This window comes from Urocitellus parryii, chromosome 11, assembly GCF_045843805.1.
Source record: "Urocitellus parryii isolate mUroPar1 chromosome 11, mUroPar1.hap1, whole genome shotgun sequence".
Lineage (NCBI taxonomy): Eukaryota > Metazoa > Chordata > Mammalia > Rodentia > Sciuridae > Urocitellus > Urocitellus parryii.
In genome coordinates this window covers 107333728-107357369 of record NC_135541.1, presented here as the reverse complement: position 1 = coordinate 107357369, position 23642 = coordinate 107333728, and the positions used below count along the sequence as shown (strand labels likewise).

General features: G+C 32.0%; 1 protein-coding gene across 1 annotated transcript in view; it reads right to left on the bottom strand.

The window, feature by feature from the left end:
- Sycp1 (synaptonemal complex protein 1) overlaps positions 1–23642 on the bottom strand; it is a 114651-nt gene that overhangs the window by 2437 nt on the left and 88572 nt on the right. Inside the window, exons 24-30 of the mRNA XM_077791408.1 lie at positions 18405–18521; positions 17855–17965; positions 16730–16822; positions 16420–16494; positions 9909–9968; positions 5602–5781; positions 4198–4341 (exon numbers count right to left, since the gene is read on the bottom strand). Of these exons, the coding sequence (XP_077647534.1) occupies positions 4198–4341; positions 5602–5781; positions 9909–9968; positions 16420–16494; positions 16730–16822; positions 17855–17965; positions 18405–18521 (780 nt within the window). The remainder of the gene's footprint in view (positions 1–4197; positions 4342–5601; positions 5782–9908; positions 9969–16419; positions 16495–16729; positions 16823–17854; positions 17966–18404; positions 18522–23642) is intronic.

Below are 23642 nucleotides of genomic sequence, written 5' to 3'. Positions count from 1 at the left end.
AAGTGGATCTTTGATCCATTTCAAGTCAATTTTTAATAGGCTATAAGGTAAGGGTCCAACTTTACTCTTTTACATGTGAGTATCCATTTTTCCCAGTACTATCTGTTGTGGGGAAAAGAACCATGACTGTCTGTTCCCCATTGTGTGGTCTTGGCACTGTTGTCAAAAAAAAAATCAATTACTATAATGAGTTAGTTCTTATCTCTCTGTTCTATTCCATTGGTCTATATATCTGTCCCTTTGCCAGTAACAAATAGGTTTTTTAAATTTTTTTAAAATTGTAGATGGACAGAATACCTTTATTTATTTTTATGCGGTGCTGAGAATGAACCCAGTGCCTCTAGGCAAGTGTTTTACTGCTGAGCCATGCTCCCAGCCCCTAACAAATAGTTTTAATCACTAGCTTTGTTGTAAGTATCACTATTGACAACTGTGAGTTCTCTAACTTTAACCTTATTTTTCAAGATTGTTGTAGCCATTTAGGACCCTTTGCAAATTTCACATGAAGTTTAGTACTGACTTTTTCATTCCTGCAAATAAAGCTATTGGGAAGGGGAACCAAGATAAGTATAAACTAAAGGACTTCATGACTACTAAGCCAGTATTGCAGACTATGCTTAAAAAAAATCCTATACACAGACGATGAAGATAAAAACAACTAAGAGAATGGGAAAGATTAAATCTCATTAGAATAATAGATAAGCAAATGAGAATATAGAAACAAACATTAGAAATAAAACAAAATAACAAGAATACATCTCTCTCCATAATAACATTGAGTATAAATGGCCTCAATTCTTCAATTAGAAGACACAGACTGACAAACAAGACCTAAAAATGAGACCCACAAGAATGTCATTGGCAGACATTCACAGGCTGAAAGTGAAAGGATGGAAAATGGTATTTCACACAAATGGACCCCAAAAGCAAGCAGTAGTGGCTACTACTGTATCCAACAAACCAGATTTCAAACCCAAATTAACCAAATGAGACAAAGAAAGTCACTATACACTGATATAGGGAACAACCCAACTAGAATGTATAATTAATATTTGTGCCCCAAATATCAGGGCACCTAATTACATAATAAAAATACATTACTCAATATAAAGGTTCAGATAGGTACCAATATAGTAACACTTGAGTTTATTTCAATATGCCTCTCTCACTAACACGTAGGTCATTCAGACAGAAAATCAACAAAGATACTAGAGAGTTAAAACATACTGTAGATCAAATGGACTTAACACCCACCTACAGAATATTTCATCCGACATCAGGCAAATACACTTTCCTGTGTAACTGTCTTCAAAATAGATCATTATTTAGGACTCAAAGCAAGTATTTTTTTTTTTTGGCACAAGTCTTATGAAATAAAAAAGTTGAAATAACTGTTTGCATCTTAACAGATCATAATGGAATAAAATTATAATTCAATAGCAAGAAAAACTACAGAAATTATATAAATACATGGAGATTGAACAATACACTTCTGAAGAGATCAGGAGAGAAATTAAAAAGATTCTTAGAATCAAACAAGAACAGAAATACAACATACCAGAATCTCTGGGACACAGCAAAGACAGTTCTAAGAGAAAAGTGCATACCTATGAGTGCCTACATTAAAAAAACAACAACAACATAATGATCCCAAATAAATAATCTAATCATTCAAGTCTAGATTTCAGGAAAATAACCATTCCCCAAACCTCCATGTCATGGATAGGTAGAATTATTATTATAAAAATGGCTATACTACCAAAAGTGATCTACAGAGTCAACATAATCCCAATAAAAATACCAATGATATTTTCCTCAGAACTAAGGAAAACATCCTGAAATTCATCTGAAAGAACAAAAGACCCAGAATAGCCAAAGCAATTCTGAACAAAAAGAGTAAGACCAGAGGCATCACAGTACCTGACTTCAAATTATATTATGGAGTTGAATAATAAAAACAGCATGTACTGGAATAAAAATAGAAATGTAGACCAATGGAATAGAACAGAAGATGCAGAGGCAAACACCTATAATCATGTAATTCTTGACAAAGGTGCCAAAAACAGAGTGGAGGTAACAGCCTCTTTAACAAACGATCCTGGGAAAACTGAATATTCATATGTAAAAGATTGAAACTAGATCCCTATATCTCACTAGCACAAGAATCAATTCACAATAGATCAAAGGTCTAGGAATAAGACCAGAAACTTTGCATCTGCTAGAAGAAAACTTAGGAGAAACTCTCAAACATGTAAGCATAGGCAGCAACTTCCTCACTAGGACTCCTATAGCTCATGAAATAACAGCAGGAATCAATAAGTGGGATGGTATCAAACTAAAAAGCTTTTGTACAGCAAAGGAAAAAGTTAACAGAATCTATGGAATGGGAGAAAATCTTTGCCAGCTCCTCAATTGACAGAGAATTAATGTCCAGAACATAAAAAGAACTCAAAAACCTCAAAACACACACACCCACACACACCTGTTCAATAAATGGGCAAATGAACTAGACAGACACTTCTCAAAAGAAGTATATATGGTCAACAATTATATGAAAAAAAAATTTAAACATCCTTAGTGATCAGGGAAATACAAATCAAAACTACACTGAGATTTCATCTCACTCCAGTAAGAATGCCAATCATCAAGAATACAAACAATAGGGTTGGGGATGTGGCTCAAGCGGTAGCGCGCTCCCCTGGCATGCGTGCAGCCTGGGTTCGATCCTCAGCACCACATACAAACAAAAAAGATGTTGTGTCCGCCGAAAACTAAAAAAAAAAATAAAAATAAATTCTCTCTCTCTCTCTCTCTCTCTCTCTTTAAAAAAATGTGTTTAAAAAAAAAGAATACAAACAATAAATGCTAAAGAGAATGAAGGGAAAAGGTAACCCTCATGCATAATTGGTGGAAATGTAAATTAGTATAGCCACTATGGAAATCAGTATAAAAATCGTCAGAAATTGATAAATTGTAACTACCATATGATACAGATATACCTCAGTATCTATCCAAACAAATCATAGACAGTGTACTATAAAAATTTGTGCATGTCCATGTTTATAGTTACGAAATTCACAATAGTTATGAAATTCACAATAGTTATGGAGCCAGTCTAGGTCCATCAACAGATGAATAGATAAAGAAAATCTAGGGTGTGTGTGTGTATCATCTAACTCCAGTAAGAATGACAATCATCAATGATATCATTAATGATCATTGATGACATATATATATATATATATATATATATATATATAAAAATAAAGTTTTATTCAGTCATACATAAAAAACAACAAATTGGGTTATTTACAGAAAATGGATGGAACTAGAAAGCAGTATGTTAAGGGAAAAACCAGACTGAGAAAGATAAGGTTTGTAGGTTCTCTCTCATATGTTGAAGTTGGGAAAAAATAATCTTATACTTACAAATGGTAATAATGAAATAAATGGCTTTGGTCAGAATTTTGTCATTAAAATTTTTTGGTGATTTGCTATATCTAGTAAGATAAGCATTATCTGTTTTTAAATTAAATGAACTAAGTTTAATTATTCTCAATAAACTGTCATTATGATTTTAGAAAATAGCTATATATATATATATATATATATATATATAGAGAGAGAGAGAGAGAGAGAGAGAGAGAGAGAGAGAGAGAAAACAGAACCACAGAGTGCTAGAGGAAATAGCTTCCTTAAACATGCTGTCCTTACTACATTAATTCTTTAAGAGTGAAATTTTACATTTGTCAACCATACCTTGATATAAATTATCAACCAATAAGTGCTGTCAAATAAAGTAACATGTATAACATGCAAAAAAAGAGGCAGACCCTGAACAGATTTGGCTACAAGATTAAAAATATTCACCCCAATTTATTTTTTAACTTATTTTTATAAATCTTTGCTGGAAAACAACACAATGATTAATCATTTCATATTCCAATAATGCTATTGCCAGTATTTTCAAGTGCCACATTTTCTGAAATTTAGAGGAAAATTATTTGACCGCTAATTCCTCAAAAATACTAAAAAAAAGCATAAGGGTTCTATTATATTAGCTCCATGACATCAGTACTGCAATGATAGATACTAGGTACATATTTTACACACACACACAAACACACATATCAAGAAATAATGAGACAAATAATAAATTATATAAGCAATAAATACTGATTATTTACAATGTTTTACCAAAAGATCAGTAGTTTCCGAACTATCTGAATTAATATCAAATTCAAAGACCATTCTTCTCTTTTTATTACTTTCCTCAACAGATGTATTCTTTTCTTCTCTAGGCTGTATTTTTAGCTTAGTTGGTGTCTTCACTGTATATGCCTATACGAGAGTAAAAAAAAAAAAAAGACATTCTATCAAATAAAGTATATTATTAATAAAGGATTTAATAAACCATTCAATACAATTTAAGTCTTTAGCAGTTAAAAATCTCCATTTATTGTCAAATATATGAGACAGAAATTTTGAATAGAAATTTAATTCAGATGCTTTGATTCCAGAAATTTTTTCTCCAAAAAATTCACAATAATGGACTGCTTTGTCCTTTCTTTCAACTAACTAAAAACGGACAGAAAGTAAGAGAGGCAGACTTCTCCAGCTTCAACAATAAATAATCTTAAAATGAACTTCCAATTTTTCTATCTATAATTAAAAACAAAGACTGGAGTGAGTTTTGCTCTATCCATAAAGCTCCTTATTGCTCTGTGAGAAAATGTTTATCTTGGGTTGGTAAGGTAATTTACATTAACTAAGGTTTAGTATTCCATATTATATTGTAATTTTTTTATAATTAAAATGGCAGTGACATCAGCAAAAGGGCAGAGTGATGAGAACTCTTTAACATTTCACTCCTACATAAATGCAATAAAAATATTGGTTAAATAATGGTCAAAATTATATTTTTCATAACTCAGAAAATTAACAAAGGCTTTAAGCAGCCTACAGAGTGTTTACTCCAAAAATGACAAATTTCTGTAAGAACAGCAAACTTTATGGTGTCTAAATATTCCCTGTTCTCATTCACAATCTCTAGGCTCTGCATTATCCTACATTAAATAACGGTCCACTACCCTGGTACAGCCTGCCAACAAAAAGAGTAGAACAAAGAGCTATTTCAAAGCTTTACGTGTGTGTGTGTGTGTGTGTGTGTGTGTGTGTAAGAATATTGTGATACCAAAATCTTTTTTATTTTATTTTTATTTTTTTGGTACTGAAGATTAAATCCAGAGAATTTTACTGTGTAAAGGCCCTCAATTCTAACTTTTTGTTTTGTTTTGTTTTTTGAGACAGGATCTCACTAAGTTGCTGAGGATGGTCTCAAATTTGGCAATTCTTTTTGCCTCAGCTTCCTAAATCATTGGCATAACTTGTATTTACTTTCACAGAACCTTCTTTTTGATTAAAAAATGTTACTATCTGGGGCTGGGGCTGTAGCTCATTGGTAGCTCACAGGTGTGAGGCCCTGCCTTCAATCCTCAGCAACACATAAAAATAAATAAATAAAAATATTATGTCCATCTACAACTAAAAAAAAATATTTAAAAAGAAAGTTACTATTATCTTGGGATGTCAGCAACCAACCTTTGGTAATGGGGCAGATAAAGTACTTTTGGCAGAGGTCCACTGAGTGTCTTTTTTATCTTTGGATTTGCCATGATTGGCTGATGAAAAATTTCGAGATATATTTTGTGAAGAGGCTGTTTTAGAGTCAAATTTCCGATAATTAGTTTCAGATGTTTCCAATAAAGATGTCTGTGTTTTCTGCATTAAACAAAAGTGAATAACTCCATCATTAAATTTTATTTTCATTATTTCTAAATTTAAAGTATAACTAGTAGAATTCTAAAATATTCAAACTAGAATTTACCCCCAAATTTATATTTTATTAGTTAAGCATGAATAAATTACACTTACTCTGTCACTTTAATAGACTATTTAAGATGATTACGGTAAATGCCTTTTCCCTGTCTTCATAGATCTGCTATGAAAACAAGGTTACTCTACTGACCAAAAGTTGAGATTTCTCAAATCAATCAATCATTGTCTCCCTTCCTGGCAAAAAATAAAATAAAAAAGCCTTCATCTATGAAATAGTCTAATAGCCTAAAAGCCAGAGGGCAATTTACTTTCCATTTTTATCCATTCTCTTTTATGTATTCTTTTATTCATTCTCTCTTATATATAAAAATATCCATCTTTCTCTATTTACTAGCCACACTCATGTTCAAGCAAAGGGGGGATACAGGTCCAGGCACAGTGGCATATGCCTATAATCCCAGTGGCTCAGGAGGTTTAATCAGGGGGATAGTAAGTTCAAAGCCAGCCTCAGCAAAAGCAAGGCATAAGCAACTCAGTGAGACCATCTCTTAAAAAAATACAAAATAGGGCTGGGGATGTGGCTCAGTGGTCAAGTGCCCCTGAGTTCAATCCCCAGCATCACCCCTAAAAAGGCAGTGGTGGTGGGGGGGGTGGGAATCATGAAAATAAAGAAAAAGATATTTTCATGAAAAACAAACTGAGTAAATGGCTATTTGCTTCAATTCTGAAAGTAAGTCAACTGTAAATTTACTCCAAATATTTAACCTTACTTCAACTCATTTTCCTTCATTCTAGTCCTCTCTACCTTTGTATACAGTTTCCTTTAGCATCTAATCTGGTTTTCTAGTAAAAGCTATTAATAATTCCTTTAGTGGAATCCTACATGAAACCCATGTTCATCACTTTCTATTTTACCACTTCCTTCGGTAACCATCATCTCCATGAATACTATCCTGGCAATCACTCACATGAAAGACTGAAACAAACATACAAACACATGCACTGAGTCACAGTGACAATACTTCAAAAGCTTGATGACTGAATTTACAGAAAGATTAAATTAGGAGAGTATGGGGTGCACGATTAAGAGGTGGACTACATGTACTATTAAAAACTACTGAAATAATGTTATATTGTGTGCATATAAAAAAGATGAGGGGAAAAAAAACATTGAAATAGGAGCCATGTAATATGGTCTTCACTCCTGGATTTCTCACTATTCTTGCCAGGTGATTTTAAGTAAAATATTGTTTTAGTCAACTTTTCACTGCTGTGACTTAAAAATAACAGGGAAAGTTTATGTGGGGCTCCCAGTTTTAGATGTCTTAGTTCACAGACAGCTGATTCCATTGCTCTGGACTAGAGGTGAAGTCAAACATCATTGTGGAAGGGCTTGGAGGTGGAAAACAGCTGAAGACATGGCCACCAGGAAGAGGGGAGAGAGGAAAAGATGGAGAGAGAAACAAGAGGTGAGAGTGAGGGAAAGGGAAAAAGAGAGAGCGCACACTCCTCACCACAGACAAAATATATAAACTCCAAAGGCGTGACCCGCCCCCCATGACCTACCTCCTCCAGCCAACCCCCTCTGCCTACAGTTACCACCAAGTTAATCCCTGTCAGTGAATTAATGTACTGATTAGGTTAAGGCTCTCCTAATCCAATCATTTCAACTCTAAACTCTTTTGTATTATCTCACACATGAACTTTTGAAAGTCACCTCATATCTAACCATAACAATCTCCAAGCATCTCTAGGCTTAAATTGTGTCTATCCATAAAATCAAGGAGCCAAATTAAGTGATTCATAGTTTTTTGCCCAGTTCTACTCATCTATCATTTCATAGTCATTTTTCCAGCAGATATGAATTTTGGTAGCCCCTTTTCAGAATTACATTTCTATGTCCTTTTTCCTACATATTATTACATCATAATTGAATGAGCAATTTTTTTACTTTTTCTTTTTAAAAATTTGTTCTAATTAGTTATACATTACAATAGAATGCATTTTGACACATCATACATAAATGGAATATAACTTCTCAATTCTTTGGTTGTAAATAATGTAGAGTTACACAGGTCATTTAATCATATATGCACATGGCGTATGAATGAACAATTTTTATAAAGTTTTTCTGCTCTCTTGATTCATCAATGGTCACTCTTGGAACCTCCAAAGTTTGACTTTTCATGAACATACTTCCCCGCGATTTGGCCTAAGAATGACAATTTGAAGTCACTGTACCACCTTGTGGCATGTCCGGGAAATGACATTTTCCTGTCCTTCTTCATAATACATGGTGGAAACACTATTCCTTACATCTTTTCTGAATATTTTATTTCTAGTGAGATATATATATATATATATATATATATATATAGAACATGCACTTTTTTGTTTTATTTTTTAAACAAACATACGACATTTATTCTATGCCAAATACTGTTTTAAATGCTTTATGAACATCATTTCATTTAATCTTCCTAGCAAATTTAGGTGGCAGGTGTTATTAGAAGCTTTTCCCATATGAGGAAACAGGCATGAAGGAATTAAGCAACTTGCCCAAACTCAGAAATGTTTGATAACTTTTAATGATTATTATATATAAGGCCTATGATATTTCCATAATATTACAATAAAGTACCCAAAAAGCCTAGTTAAATTTCTTCACTTCTTGAAACACTTTTTTCATCTTTAAAACATATATAAAAATGAAATTTGGTATTATCCAAACCCTCTGCAAACAAAATATACAAAAAAAATAGGCATAGAATATGGAATTACACATAAATCAAAACATCCCTATAAGAATTTATGACATATACTTTTAATATAAATAACTCCTATGTTTATAAAAGAATATTAGTGATTATTCTATTTGTTTATCCTTATAAAACACTTCCCTAAGACTATTTCCAACCTTGCAGGTTAGTTTTATTATAATGAAAATTTCTCCAAATATACTATTTTCAAGTATTTATTGCAGTGTCTGGGACAAATGAAGCACTAAATATTCACTGACAGGTCTAATATTTATTTCTTTCTCTTTTGAATTCAAATGTAAATACTTAATTGTGTTAACTAAAAACTGGTTGAATCAAAATTCTTCTGTAACAATCCAATATTATCAAATAGGTTTATAGAGGCTGAGGTGTATTCCTCCCCATACCTGTTGCTTCCTTCCATGTGTAGGAAGCTCTACTAGAATAACATTCCTAACCTCCCACCACCACCTTAGGAAAGGAACAATGGTTTAATGTGATTGGTGAATTTGGAAGGACAAACTGGATACCTATAGTACAGCTCCTTCATTATTCCTCCTCTTAAAAACAAGAGGAAGCACACATTTGCTGTTGCTTCTGCCATAAGTTTTTACATTAAAACTGGCCATCAAGGGCCTGGGATTGTGGCTTAGCAGTAGAGCGCTCGCCTAGCATGGGCGGGACCTGGGTTCGATCCTCAGCACCACATAAAAATAAAGGCATTGTGTTGTGCCCATCTACACCTAAAAAATAAATATTAAAAAAAAACCTGGCCAACAAGTGAGTAGACCTGTCCAAGTCAAGGTTTACTTATGACAGAATAGGTAAATCTGACTAATCCGAAATTTCAAGATTAAGAAATTCTCTTGCCTTTAATTATAAACCATATAGTCCAATATAGTATTTTATTAACAATAAAGATATTCTTTTGGTTCTCCTTTGCTTTTATTAATAGTTTTAGAACTTAACTGAGGAAAACACAATGTTATTTATTTAGTCCCCTCAACTCAAATTAGATAAATCTAAATATAAGCTCTCTTGAAGTTTTTCAAGAGAGAAAACACAAGTACCTTTAGACAATACTATGTAAGAATTGTAAAGACTGAAATCATTTCTCATCTCCAAATGAAAGGTGTTTTGAAATTTTTAGCTAATGCTTTTGATTAATAGCAAAAAAAAACTGTAGGAAATAAAATTGTGTGGTATATTTTAAATGTTATTTTTCTACTTATGAATAAAATGATTATTTACAAGCAAATGTTAGAAAATGATTTGGTTATACAGGAAATCAGAATTACATAAAACTCTCACCTTGTCTTTTCTTTCTTTGGGAGTAATTATGTTTTCCTTTGCTTCTCTTTTGAGGATTTCCTATTAAAAATTAATATCAAATGTATACAACATAATCATTTTTATTATCACAAATGAATATTCTTATTACCAAAAGCACAAAATATTATTATTAAAATAATAATAATAATATCAAAATACTTCCTATTAACTATCAACAAAAAAAAGACTACCTTTCAATCTTATAAAATAAGGAAAAGCTGGAAATCCATATGCAACAAAATGAAATTGAATCCCTTTCTCTCACCATGCACAAAAGTTAACTCAAAATGGATCAAGGAGCTTGATATTAAATCAGAGACGTGGCATCTGATAGAAGAAAAAGTTGGCTATGATCTACATACTGTGGGGTCAGGCTCCAAATTCCTCAATAGGACACCCATAGCGCAAGAGTTAACAACTAGAATCAACAAATGGGACTTACTCAAACTAAAAAGCTTTTTCTCAGCAAAAGAAACAATAAGAGAGGTAAACAGGGAGCCTACATCCTGGGAACAAATCTTTAGTCCTCACACTTCAGATAGAGCCCTAATATCCAGAGTATACAAAGAACTCAAAAAATTAGACAATAAGATAACAAATAATCCAATCAACAAATGGGCCAAGGACCTGAACAGACACTTCTCAGAGGAGGACATACAATCAATCAATAAGTACATGAAAAAATGCTCACCATCGCTAGCAGTCAGAGAAATGCAAATCAAAACCACCCTAAGATACCATCTCACTCCAGTAAGATTGGCAGCCATTAGGAAGTCCAACAACAACAAGTGCTAGAGAGGATGCAGGGAAAAGGGTACACTTGTTCATTGGTGCAGCCAATTTGGAAAGCAGTATGGAGATTTCTTGGAAAGTTGGGAATGGAACCACCATTTGACCCAGCTATTCCCCTTCTTGGTCTATTCCCTAAAGACCTAATAAGAGCATGTTACAGGGACACTGCTACATCGATGTTCATAGCAGCACAATTCACGATAGCAAGATTGTGGAACCTGCCTACATGCCCTTCAATAGATGAATGGATAAAAAAATGTGGCATTTATACACAATGGAGTATTACTCTGCATTAAGAAACGACAAAATCATAGAATTTGGAGGGAAATGGATGGCATTGGAGCAGATTATGCTAAGTGAAGCTAGCCAATCCTTAAAAAACAAATGCCAAATGACTTCATTGATATAAGGTGAATAACTAAGGACAGGGTAGGGACGAAGAGCTTGAGAAGAAGATTAACATTAAACAGGGATGAGAGGTGGGAGGGAAAGGGAGAGAGAAGGGAAATTGCATGAAAATGGAAGTTGATCCTCAGGGTTATACAAAATTGCATATAAGAGGAAAGGAGGGGTAAGAGAAGAATAATACAAGTGGAAGAAATGATTTACAGTAGAGGGGGTAGAGAAAGAAGAGGGGAGGGGAGGGGAGGGGAGGGGAGGGGAGGGGAGGGGAGGGGGGATAGTAGAGGATAGGATAGACAGCTGAATACATCAGACACTAGAATGGCAATATGTCAATCAATGGAAGGGAAACTGATGTGATACAGCAATCTGTATACGGGGTAAAATTGGGAGTTCATAACCCACTTGAATCAACCTGTGAAATATGATATATTAAGAACTGTGTAATGTTTTGAACTACCAACAATAAAAAAATAAAAATAAAATAAAATAAGGAAAAGAAAAACAATTATCTCCTTTCTATAGTGGTATGGTTTGGTTTTGATAATCTTTTTATTCTGATGTGTTTTTAGTATGTATCTGTGCAATCAAGTCTCTTTAAACTCTGAATCTCAACTTTCTTATTTGCAAAATAAAATAATGAATAAGGCTGCAGAGGGGCTGGGGTTGTGGCTCAGTGGTAGAGTGCTCACCTAACACATGTGGGGCCCTGGGTTCGATCCTCAGCACCACATATAAATAAATAAAATGAGGGTATTGTGTCCACCTACAACTAAAAAAAAATTTTAAAAAAGGATTGCAGAGTAAGTGATTCATACAAGTAACTATGAAGAACTGCAAAGAAATACAAAATATTATGGGCTGTTAAAGGCAGAATCAACTTTTCCCTGTGTGTTGAAAAAAAAGGTTTATTTCAGTGGAACTTAAAATAAAGAATAAACTTTCAGCACAAGGTAAGCAGAAGTGAGGGACAAAAAGAAGGGAAATACTGAGAAGCAAATATAATCACCTGAATAAGTACAGAAAAATTCACAATAGGAAATAATATGTAACTTTTGCTAAAGAATATAATATTTGTATAGAAGCAGTCAAGATAAAATGATAAAAATGTTGTGATCACTGTGGAAAGTGTAATATGCTAAGCTACAGAATTTATCTATTTTCACTGAATACCTTGCATACATCATAGTGTATCTCTCACAGTATTGTTCCTATGCAAAAAAAAAAAAAAAAAAAAAACAACAACAACAAAACCCACACACACAACTCATTCCATCATAAAAACAGCAGGCAATAAACTCATTTAATAGTATTTATTGTTCTTACTGTGTATCCATTATCTACCAATGGTTAATCTTCGGTTATAATGTCTAATGGTATACTCTAGAGAGCTGGAACTTTGTCTTCTTTTTATATTTGCTAAATGAGCAATATTACACTGATTCCCGAATATACTGCTTTCTAGAAGACAAAAAGAGAAAGATCTCCCAAAACTGCACCATTTCTGATTCCCAGAATATACTGCCTTCTAGAAGACAAAAGGAGAAAGATCTCCCACAACTGCACTATCTCTACAACTCTTTTTGTTGGATATCTTAGTATAGATCTGATACAATGTGGATTTTTGTTGTTGTTATTGTTTGTTTATGGGACTGGGGATTGAACCCAGGGCCTTGTACATGCTAGGCAAGCACTCTACCAACTGAGCTATATCCCCAGCCCCTACAATGTGGTTTTTTTTTTTTTTTAAGAAAGAGAGAGAGAGAAAAATTTTAATATTTATATTTTAGTTTTTGCGGACACAACATCTTTGTTTGTATGTGGCTGGGATGTAGCTCAGTGGCAAAGCGTCTGCCTTGCATTCGAAAAGCCCTGGGTTCGAGCCCCAGTTCCAAAAAAGACAAAAAAAAAGAACCCCACCAAAAAAAATAAGATTAAAAAAAAAAACCTACAATGTGTTTTTAAGGTGTGAATTACCTCATATACAAACATGTATCTTTGGTGGTGGCCAACTGATTATGAGTTCCTTAGTATCAAAGTGGGCGCATATCTTTGATATCTTAGTATCAAAGATATGCGCCCACTAAAATCCCTATTTAATCTAAGTAAATAAAATGTTGCTATAATCTGAGTAAGTAAACTGGCCTGGCAAAGACAGAATAAAGCAGGGTTACCTGAATACAGAATAACAGCACCATGACCAAATTTCAGATCTAAATAAATTTACAAATCTGAAACTTTCTAAATAAAAAGGAAGACCAGTTCTCCTATAGAAGGACTCTGCAACAATATAGCAAATACATACTGCCTGCATCCTTCCTACTATCTTGTGTATTAAAGATAAAAATATTAATATTTGTGGATAATTAAAATTGACCCTAAGATAACACCAATTCTTAAGGATCTATAATGTTAGAACTATTTCTCACTAGTCACAATATAACCCTAGTCACAATGTAACCTAATAGACTCATGAAATTTATTACCTGACCCACCAAAAAAAATAAGCATATCTGGGTCAGGTAATAAATTTCATGAGTCTATGAGACCAGAAACCTAAACTTTAGCTATTTTTTTTTAGTTCCTGGGTATACCATTTAAATAGATAAACCCAGTATATGTCATAATCCCCATACTAGTTCTGACCACAGAGTAAAAGGTTTTAAGGCTGGAAGGATCAACGAGAAGATCTTACAACTCTTCATTCACATCCAGATAGAAAATTAACAAATTTCACATCACTAGGGAGAGATTCATCAAACTATGAAACATGTGAGGAAGGTGGTTTTCGATAATCTCATAAAGCCAACCTATACTAATTGAAAGTTAAGACATCATCTGATAATAGTTTCCTCATACCAATGGACTTATAGGTAAAATGAGAATTATTTTAAGAACTAAAAAAAAAGGTTCAACATAAATGATGAATTGAATCTACATAAATATAAAGCTCAAGTTAGATACAGGAATCATGATAAAGGAATAGAATATACTTTTTAAAATAAATCTTGACTATGTCAAATAATAAATAATAAAATTACTTTTTCAGAGGAAAATGAAGCAGGAAAAAATATTAGGTATATTACTTAAGGTATAAGGGTAATCAGTAATGTAATGAAAAGACCTTATCCACATTACAAACATGCATACACTTCAGAGAAAAGATAATTATTAATATTTAACAAAAAAATAAAAGGACAAGAACATCATTAAAATATATATCATACCAACAATGGTTAATATTCAGAACCTATAAGCAACTCAATGACAAGTCAATTGAAAAAAAGCAATTAAAATTATTAATGATTAAAAAATAGATAAGGACTTGAATAATTAATCCTCCAAAGAAGATATATATATGGCCAACAAGCACATTTAAAGATGCTGAAAAATACTCATCATAAGAAAAATTTAAATCATAACCACAAAGAGAGATCATCTCACATACAGTAGAATGGCCACTATCAAATAAGCAGAAAATAACAAGGACAGACAAGGACATGGAGCAATTCAATTGAAACTCTTTTATACTGCAATTGGGAATGTCAAATGGTTCAGTCACTATGACAAATAATATGAAGGTTATTCAAATAATTAATAACAGAATTACCAAAGGATCTAACAATTCCACTTCTAGGTATATATCCAAAAGAAATCAAAACAGGATTTTAAAGAAATATATGCATACCCACATTCATCACAGCATTATTCACAACAGACAAGAGATCAAAGCAACCTAATAACCAATAAGAGATGAATGAATTTTAAAAACACAGCCTATGCATGCAATGAAATATTATACAGTCTTAAAAAAGGATATCCTATCATAAGCCATAACATGAATGAACCTTAAAGGTATATGCAATTTAAAATTTGAGAATTGTTTGTTTCTGGAATTTTCTTTTTAATATTTTTGGAGTACAGTTAACTGTGGGTACTAAAGTCACCAAAGGACATATTCTGTAAGATTCCATTCATATGAAGCAACTAAAGTAGTCAAAATAAGAAAGAGAAGGCATAAAGGTAGTTACCAAGAATTGGGGATGGTGTAGAATTAGTACTTAATGGATATGGAGTTTCAATTTTGCAAGATGAAAAAAGTACGAGAAATATATTCATACAACAATGTGAATGTATTTAATACCACTGAACAGTACATCTAAAAAGTGTTAAGACAGTTAATTTCATGTTACATATACATATACACACATACATACAAACACACACACAACAAAAAATAAAACTACAAACCATTCTAATTTACTAATATAAAAGCACTAAACAAAATATTGGTTATAAATCAGTGTTGCATTTAAAAATATATATCATGACCAGGGTTATCCCAAAAATCCAAAATAAAATACATATCATAACAATAAATATGATTAGAACTATTAGAGAAAAGAAGACTCAAATCAGAGATTTAATCAAGGTTAGTAAATGTAAAATGTAAGGAACAAATTACAGAAAAGTGAGGGTCACAGCATAAGTATCAGAACAGGCTGACTTTGAGGCAAAAGGACAAAGATAAAAGAGCAGAATAGCATGACATTTCATCATGCTAGTCACAATGATATGCAACTTAAAATTTGAGAATTGTTTGTTTCTGGAATTTTCTGTTTAATATTTTTGGAGTACAGTTAACTGTGGATACTGAAACCATGGAAAGTGAAATGACAGACAAGGAGGAACTACTATGTTTGTTAATCATTTATCCAGTGCTATGGTTTGGAGGCTTGTTTCCTCTAAACTCATGTTACAATCTGGTTGCTACTGTAGCACTGTTAAGACTTAACTATGTAATCTTGAATCAACAGCCCAATCTCTGTAAAAATGAAGACAATAATAGGTATTGCATACAACATTATTGTAAGGATTAAAGTAGGGTATTCAATACAGTGCCTGCCACACAGAAAGCAAAAAATAAATAAATAACTAGCATTTTTAATTTTAAAGTGTGAGTCAATTCATCTTGTAAACTGCAAAAGATATGAGCCATTTTTCTGAAACAATGAATAGCTGAAAAGTCATATGAAAGTATTTTAAATATTAATATATGATAATACTTTTCAAATAGTTATTTTTAAAGCATTTCTATTCTTAAAGGTGCACACATCCTCATGTGTTTAGCATTTAAATGCTAAATACTTCTAGGGAAAAGCTAGCCGGGAAAACTGAATTTTCTAATCCCTAGTTATCCAAATTAATAAAATTATTTTCTAATATAACATACTTAAAGCACAAATTTGCATCTAAATCTTACAATCTTTTACCTATAAGGCAAAAAAAAACCTACTTTTTCTTCTTTCTCTATTTCAAGTTGCTTCTTAATGGACAAAAGTTCATTTTTTAGATTAGATAGTTCAAGCTCCTAAAGAAAAAGAAACATGAAGTTTATAAGCACTTCCATATATTTCTCAAGACAATAAAAATGTAAACCAGTGCTTTAAGTAAATTCAATTCTGTATATAGAGAAATAAATTCATCATAAAATATCCTTTAAAACCCTACAGATATGAAAGTTGCTAGTTGAACATGACTAGATTTCATTTAAACAAGTTTTTTTTATAGTTTTCGTTAAAGAAAGATTTAACACTGTATCTTACCAAAGATGCTTTCACTGATGACTGTTCTTGTTCTCTGCTCTTATAAAGTCCTAATTCTGAGTCTCTTTCTTCAACAATCTTATCATATTGGTGCTATATTAAACAAAGAAAATTATTTAGGTCTAGCAAAACTGAGTTGTCTTTGATATCCTAATATTTAATATTTGAAGAAAGTGATATTTATAAGTTTCTGTGTATATATGTGTGTATGTATATATATATATAAAATATTTTTTCATCCAAACTACTTAAACAGTCTTGAAAATATCCTAACAGAAGAGCAAGAAATAACTCCTTTTAATTAGAAACACTGAATTTCATCATTTAAAAAATGCAGTAGAAATACCCAGACTTCTTAGAGAAGTGGCTGATTCAAAATCTGAGAGAGGGAATACAAAATGAGCTTTGAAAACTTTGCCATTACAAAGAGAAAGCTATCAGAGACTAGCAGAGTCAAGTCAAAAGGACTTGCCAGTAAGCTTGAAGAGGTTCCCACTGGCCAAAGGTGGTATAATTTGAGTATCAATATGGATAAAAACTTCACTGGACAGAAACATAACATACTTAAATATATGAGTTCATAATATTAATTATTTTTTTTAAATCTTCATTGGTTACCTCATAATTATGTTAGATTCCAGCAACAATTTTTATAAATGGATAGGTAGGTACAGCATACCTCCAAGTCTAAAAGGGAATGAGGCCTACTTTCCTGACAGATACTCACATACACAACAAACATTAAGTCTTTCATCTATTTATTACTTTATTAAAATTTGTTTAGCTTAGTGTTAGGTACCACATAGAGAATACAAATACTAATAAGAAATACATACTGGGTATGTTCATTAAATAAAAGCTGGAAAGTGCAAGCAATGAGACTACTAGAAGAATTCAGAAAGAGTGATTACACCCATCTAAAATATATGATAAGGATATTTACTCAAGGAAGTGGCACCTAAGCCATGTATGATTAAAATCTAAAATTAGAAAAAGTGGATCAAAAGAATTCCAGCTATAATTAGTCACTGTTGTACAATAATTTTCTCTAAGAAATCAGAATATTTTGAGTTCATTTTTTATCAGAAATATGGCTCCAATTAATGATTTTTATGATAAAGTTACCTTATGTTTTTCCATAAGTGCTACCATTTCAGCTATTTTATGTTGACATCGTATATCAATTTCTTTCTGTAATTTTACTGCTTCATCAGCTATTAATTTTGCCTTCTCAACCTATCAAATTAAAAGTTTCTTAAAATTAACATACAAAAACAAATTTAATTTGTAAAAAGCATATATATATATATATATATATATATATATATATATATATATATATATATATATGGCAAAACTCAAACTCCAGGAAATTTGAAAAGTAAATAGAAAATGTATACTATTTGGGTATTTTAGGGTGCTTTTTAATCAAGTGAATTGACAATGAAACACTGATAAATATTTAAACTTTTAAAAAATTATATGCTACTGAATAATCAAATATTTACAATTCTTTTAGCTTCCATATAAACTGATAACTGTCACTAATACACATTTATAAAAACTTCTTAAAAATCACAATTTAAAAACTGAGAATATTACTTTTTTCTTCAAATGCAAATAAACAAATATAGAATTTTAGTATAAGTTCTAAACACATTGAGATTTTTCCTACCTCTCCCAAAAGATTGTCTTCTGATATCTTTTTGTCCTCAATTTCTTTTTGATAGTTGTCAGACATTTCTTCAAATTTCTGTTTGGCATTTTCTAGTTCTAACTCTAATTTACTGACCTTTAAGTAAAGAAAATAGCATGAATATTAGTAAAGGCTGTGGATTACTTGAAAATATTCCATAGTCATTTTGTATTTTGTGAATCTTAGATAACTTATTCATGGAATAATGGTTGTATCGTTTTCCTTATGTTTTTCATATGGTGAGACATGCTTCATTTTCCACAGTCTCTCTTGCCACCCAAAATATGTATTTAGTCTTGAGAAGTAATATAAAATAAGCATTCACGTTTATTTTTAAAGAATTTTAACAATATTTAAATCAGTCAACTTCAGTGCCACATGTTTTATTACAATAAGCAACTAGAACAGAAAACCCATATAGTCAAAAGAGAAAGCATCCTCTAAAGAGATTAATTTTCTGTAAAGAAGAAACACCCTCAATTCTATTGTTTTATATACTTTGTATAAATATTTACTGAGTTTTATAACTCAAATGTAATAATTATTAATAGAGAAGAAGTGCCCTGAATTAGTACTTACACTCAGATTCACTTTTATCTTAGGGTAGGGATGAATTAGAATTGAGGAAGGGTGTACATGGTAGGGACAGAAATTGGGGAAGGGAAGCATGGATAATTTAACAGTGAATCAGACTATATTCTGTATCCATGAATCAACCATCAACTTTAAGACACAGAACATTACCAATATTGATAAAGGCTTCTGAATATCCCTTTTCATTAGTTTTTCCCTACTGCCCCCTCCTCAAGTAAAACAAACATTCCTCATATTGATATTTTAAAATAAATATTCTTTATTTCCTTATTCTTCTTTATAACTTTCTTTCAAAATTATATATCCCTAAGTAATATCTGTTTTGAACTTTATATGTTTCCACAGTGCATATATTTTTGTCTTGCTTTTTTAACTCAACAGCATGTTCTAGATAGTTATGTATTTAAACTACATTCATTTCCTCTAAATAGTAGTGTTCCATTAATTCCCATATAAAGGAACTGAAAATATTTTATTGCTTTTCATATCAACCTAAATTGACTGTCAAGTTGTAAGACATAAACAAAGTTTAAAAGTATCTTGACAATTAGAAAAATTGTTTATTAAAAACAAGAATGAGTACCTTAGCGGATAGTAAAGAGTAATAATTATGGAGACAAATAGAAAATAGAAAATCATGGGCAAGAAAACCCACAAGTTTACAAGCAAATTATTTGACAATCACATTGTACCCACAAGCTAAATAAACCAGAACACCAGTCATTTTAAAAAGCTAATGTGATCATGGGATATACTAGCAAGTACCTAACATGTTAGGTATAAGAAATAACTATACCTGGAATTCATGAATCTCTGTAAACATTGTAAGCCTTTATATAACTTGGCTTACAATAACAGGATTTTAGCATCCTTCTCATACTCTCACACAGTGCTCACATGCTCCCCACCTCACTTAGATACAGGCACATAGAAACACAAATGCATGAAATTGTACGTATTTATCAAGAAATAAAGATACAGACTTCTGGACACAGATTTCCAGGAAAAAAAAATGAGTAAAATTGTTGGGAAAACATATAACGGCAACAGCACCCCAGAGAAAAACCCCAGCATGGCGTCTAATGACCCCCTTTCTCCTCTTTGTTTCTTTCACTGGCGCGAAACGTACCCACCAGTGCCAACGTTCAAACCTTGCTGGTGGGAAGCCTTAGCCCCAATTAGAATTAACTTCTTGGGCTCCAGAACTGACATATGGAAGAGCTTGCCAATAAACGGGCAACCTGTTATCTACCTCAGCCCTGAGACCTCTCCTTAGTCCTATATAAACACACAGCCTTTTGTAATAAAGTGGAAAACTCTTTGGTGATCTGTGTCATGTGGTGCAGCGTCTTCCAGTCTTACAAAACTGAATCTGAGTTCCTATGTATATTTTATCTTCCTTTATTCCACTTTAAAATCAACAAATCAAGAAATATTTTGAAAGAGCCTAACCATGTGTTTTTTGTTCATTAATATATTCTTGCTTAACTCTTGGTCTCTTCATCCTAATTTTTTGTTTGTTTAGTACCAGGGAATAAACTCAGAGATGCTTAACCACTGAGCCACATACCCAGGCCTTTTATTTTTTATTTTGAGAAAGGGTCTCATTAAGTTAGCAGGGCCTCAATAAGTTGCTGAGGCTGGCTTTGATTTGACAATCCTTCTGCCTCAGCCTCCGGAGCTGCTGAGATTACAGGTACGTGCCACTTTGCCCATCTCTCCTAAACTTTAATTGCTTCTTTTCTTATGTTATTATTTGCTGCTAGGACATTGATTTCTCCAAGAATTACTGATAATTATTAGAAAAGAATGTGTGCATGTGTGTGAACATGTGTGTGCACGTGTAAATGCACACAAAACAAATGCCTGAACAGGATTGTATAAAGTAGGCTAGTTGCCCGTAAGTATTCTATCCCTCTCTTTTCAGTAACTACTGGTTTCCAAGTGTCCTCACCCCAGATATCCTTTTTTGATCCTTCAACTTTACCTCCCCTGGGCAGCAAGGACTTTGTGTAAATATATTATATCCATTTTCATCTAAACTCGCAAATCCTATCCTGTAACTTCTTAAGATATATAAGTGCTATTGTGATAAAGCAGCCCAGATATAGGTTTGTATTTTAATTGTAGCACCTGGAAAGAATTTGCCTTAAAGGAAGAAAATTTTTAAACTTGTGATAATATCAAGACCTTTGACAGATGGTGGAAGAGTATATTTGGGGCAATAGTATTTCACAGCATTCCTCAGTGTATCATATAAACAATAACTTAGTCCACCTGTGCTCAGGACCTGGTTTGAGCACATAAATGTTTAACAATAAAGTAATTTTTAAACTTTTTTTTAGTTGTAGATGGACACAATACCTTTTTAAAATTTTTATTTATTTTTTTTAACATACATGACAAGAGTGGAATGCCTTACACTCATTATTACCCATTTACAGCACAATTTTTCGTAACTCTGTATATAAAGTATGTCCACGCCAAAATCATGCCATTATACATGTGGCTCTTTTATTGCATTATAATTCTTAATACACATATATACCACAGTTTTTCAAATGTGTTTGTATATAAGGTATGTTGACATCAAATTCAAATTTTCATACATATATTTTGTATAATGATGATCATCACATTCCCCCATCTTTGCTAATCCCCCTCCCCCTCCCTTTCCCTCCACCCCTCACAGCTTTCTTTATGTATTCAATTGTTCATAGATCCTTTAACATTCTTGTAAACATGTCCTAAGTGCAAAAATATAGCATTTATAACATATGCCTAGGATTGGAATTGCTGGGTCACAGGGCAGGTTATATGTTCAACTTTATAATATAATTAAGTACATGTACCAATTTAAATTGCCATCAACAGTGTTATAACTTCTACATCCTTCACAAATTCATCTAGAGTTGATGATGTAGGTGAAAGTATTTGAGGTTTTGCCATTTAATTTGCATTTTCTTAAATATTGAACATTATATATTTAACTCTTCATGTTTGGTGTTCTGTGAAATCTCTGTTCATGTCTTTCACCCATTTATCTATTTTGCATTTCATCTTTTCTTAATGATTTGCTTATTAATTATACAATTCAAATTCTTTTTTCATCATAGTTGGCTCTTCATATCCATAAGTTCTGCATTAGTGGATTCCACCAACCTCAAATTTAAATGTTAGGGGAGAAAACTATATATTTACAGAACATATACAGACTTTTTCTTATCATTATTCCCTTAAAAATACAACTATTTATGTAGCATTTATACTGTATAGGTATGTTAAATAATCTAGAGATGATTTAAGTATATGGGAAGATGTAAGTATGTCATATACAAATTCTATACCGTTTTATATAAAGAACATCCATAGATCTTGTTATCTGAGGGACATCCTAGAACAAATCCCCTGTGGATAATATACATATTAAATATTTCTCCCAGGTTAAGATTTGTTTCTTTGCTAATTAAATAAAAGCTATAAATTAGAGCATATATGAATTTATCAATGTTTTCAAATAAGGTTGTGGTTTATTTTTTAATCTTGTTTAGGAGTTCTTTATAACCGAATCATAGAGATATTCTCCCTATCTTCCTCAAATATTTTGAAATCCTGTCTTTCACATTTACATCCTTGAGGAATTCTTTTTTGTGTATAACATAAGGATATAATAGTCAAATGTCCCAAAACTACATTGCTGCAATGCAATCTCTGTATTATGTCAGGTTTTCATTTACTCATGCATTGTTTTCTAGGCTCTCCTATCAACTAGTTAGACTACCTTTGTGTCAATATCATACTGTCTTAAGTACCTTAGCTATGTAAATAATCTTCATATCTGGTAGGACACACTTCTCTGTCCTTCCTAAAAATTGCCTAGTTAATCTTGGCTAGCTGTTCAAATATATACAGAACATATAGATTTTTTCTTATCATTATTCCCTTAAAAATACAACTATTTATGTAATACACACACACACACACACACATATACACAATTTTACTTGAACATGTATATAAATTTAAAGTAAACTAGCATCTTCGTTTTCACATAAGTAGTATATTTTAAAATTACATTTTACAATTTATTTTTGTAATTGCAGGTGTTTTAAGACTAGTAATGATTTCTATGTAATGACTAAGTACCTTACTTAACACACATAATGACTGTATTAATTCATGTAAGTTTCCACATACAAAACTCCTATCTTAAACCACCCGAGTTTGAAGTTTGCCCTTTCAAAGATTTTAAATCACTAATTTGATTTCTTCACTAGGTCTGTCTGGGCTAATTATTTCTTTTTCAGATTTTTTGGTCAATCTATTTAATTTTAACTTTTTTTCTAATATGTTGGTATTATGATATTCACAATAAAGGTTTTAGTTAACTTTAACTTTGGTAAAGTTATGTTGTAATTTCTAGATTAATAGAATTGTGGTTAGAGGATATATCCCATGTGACTTCAATCCTTTGAAATTTATGAAAGATACATATTTATATTTATCAAGTCTGTCAGTCTGAAAGTTCATAAAAGTATGTTTTCTTTCCTTTTTTCCCTTCTTAAATCTAAAAATATCCTCATTTTTCTAACTTTCTTAAAAGATAAGTATGTTGTGGACATG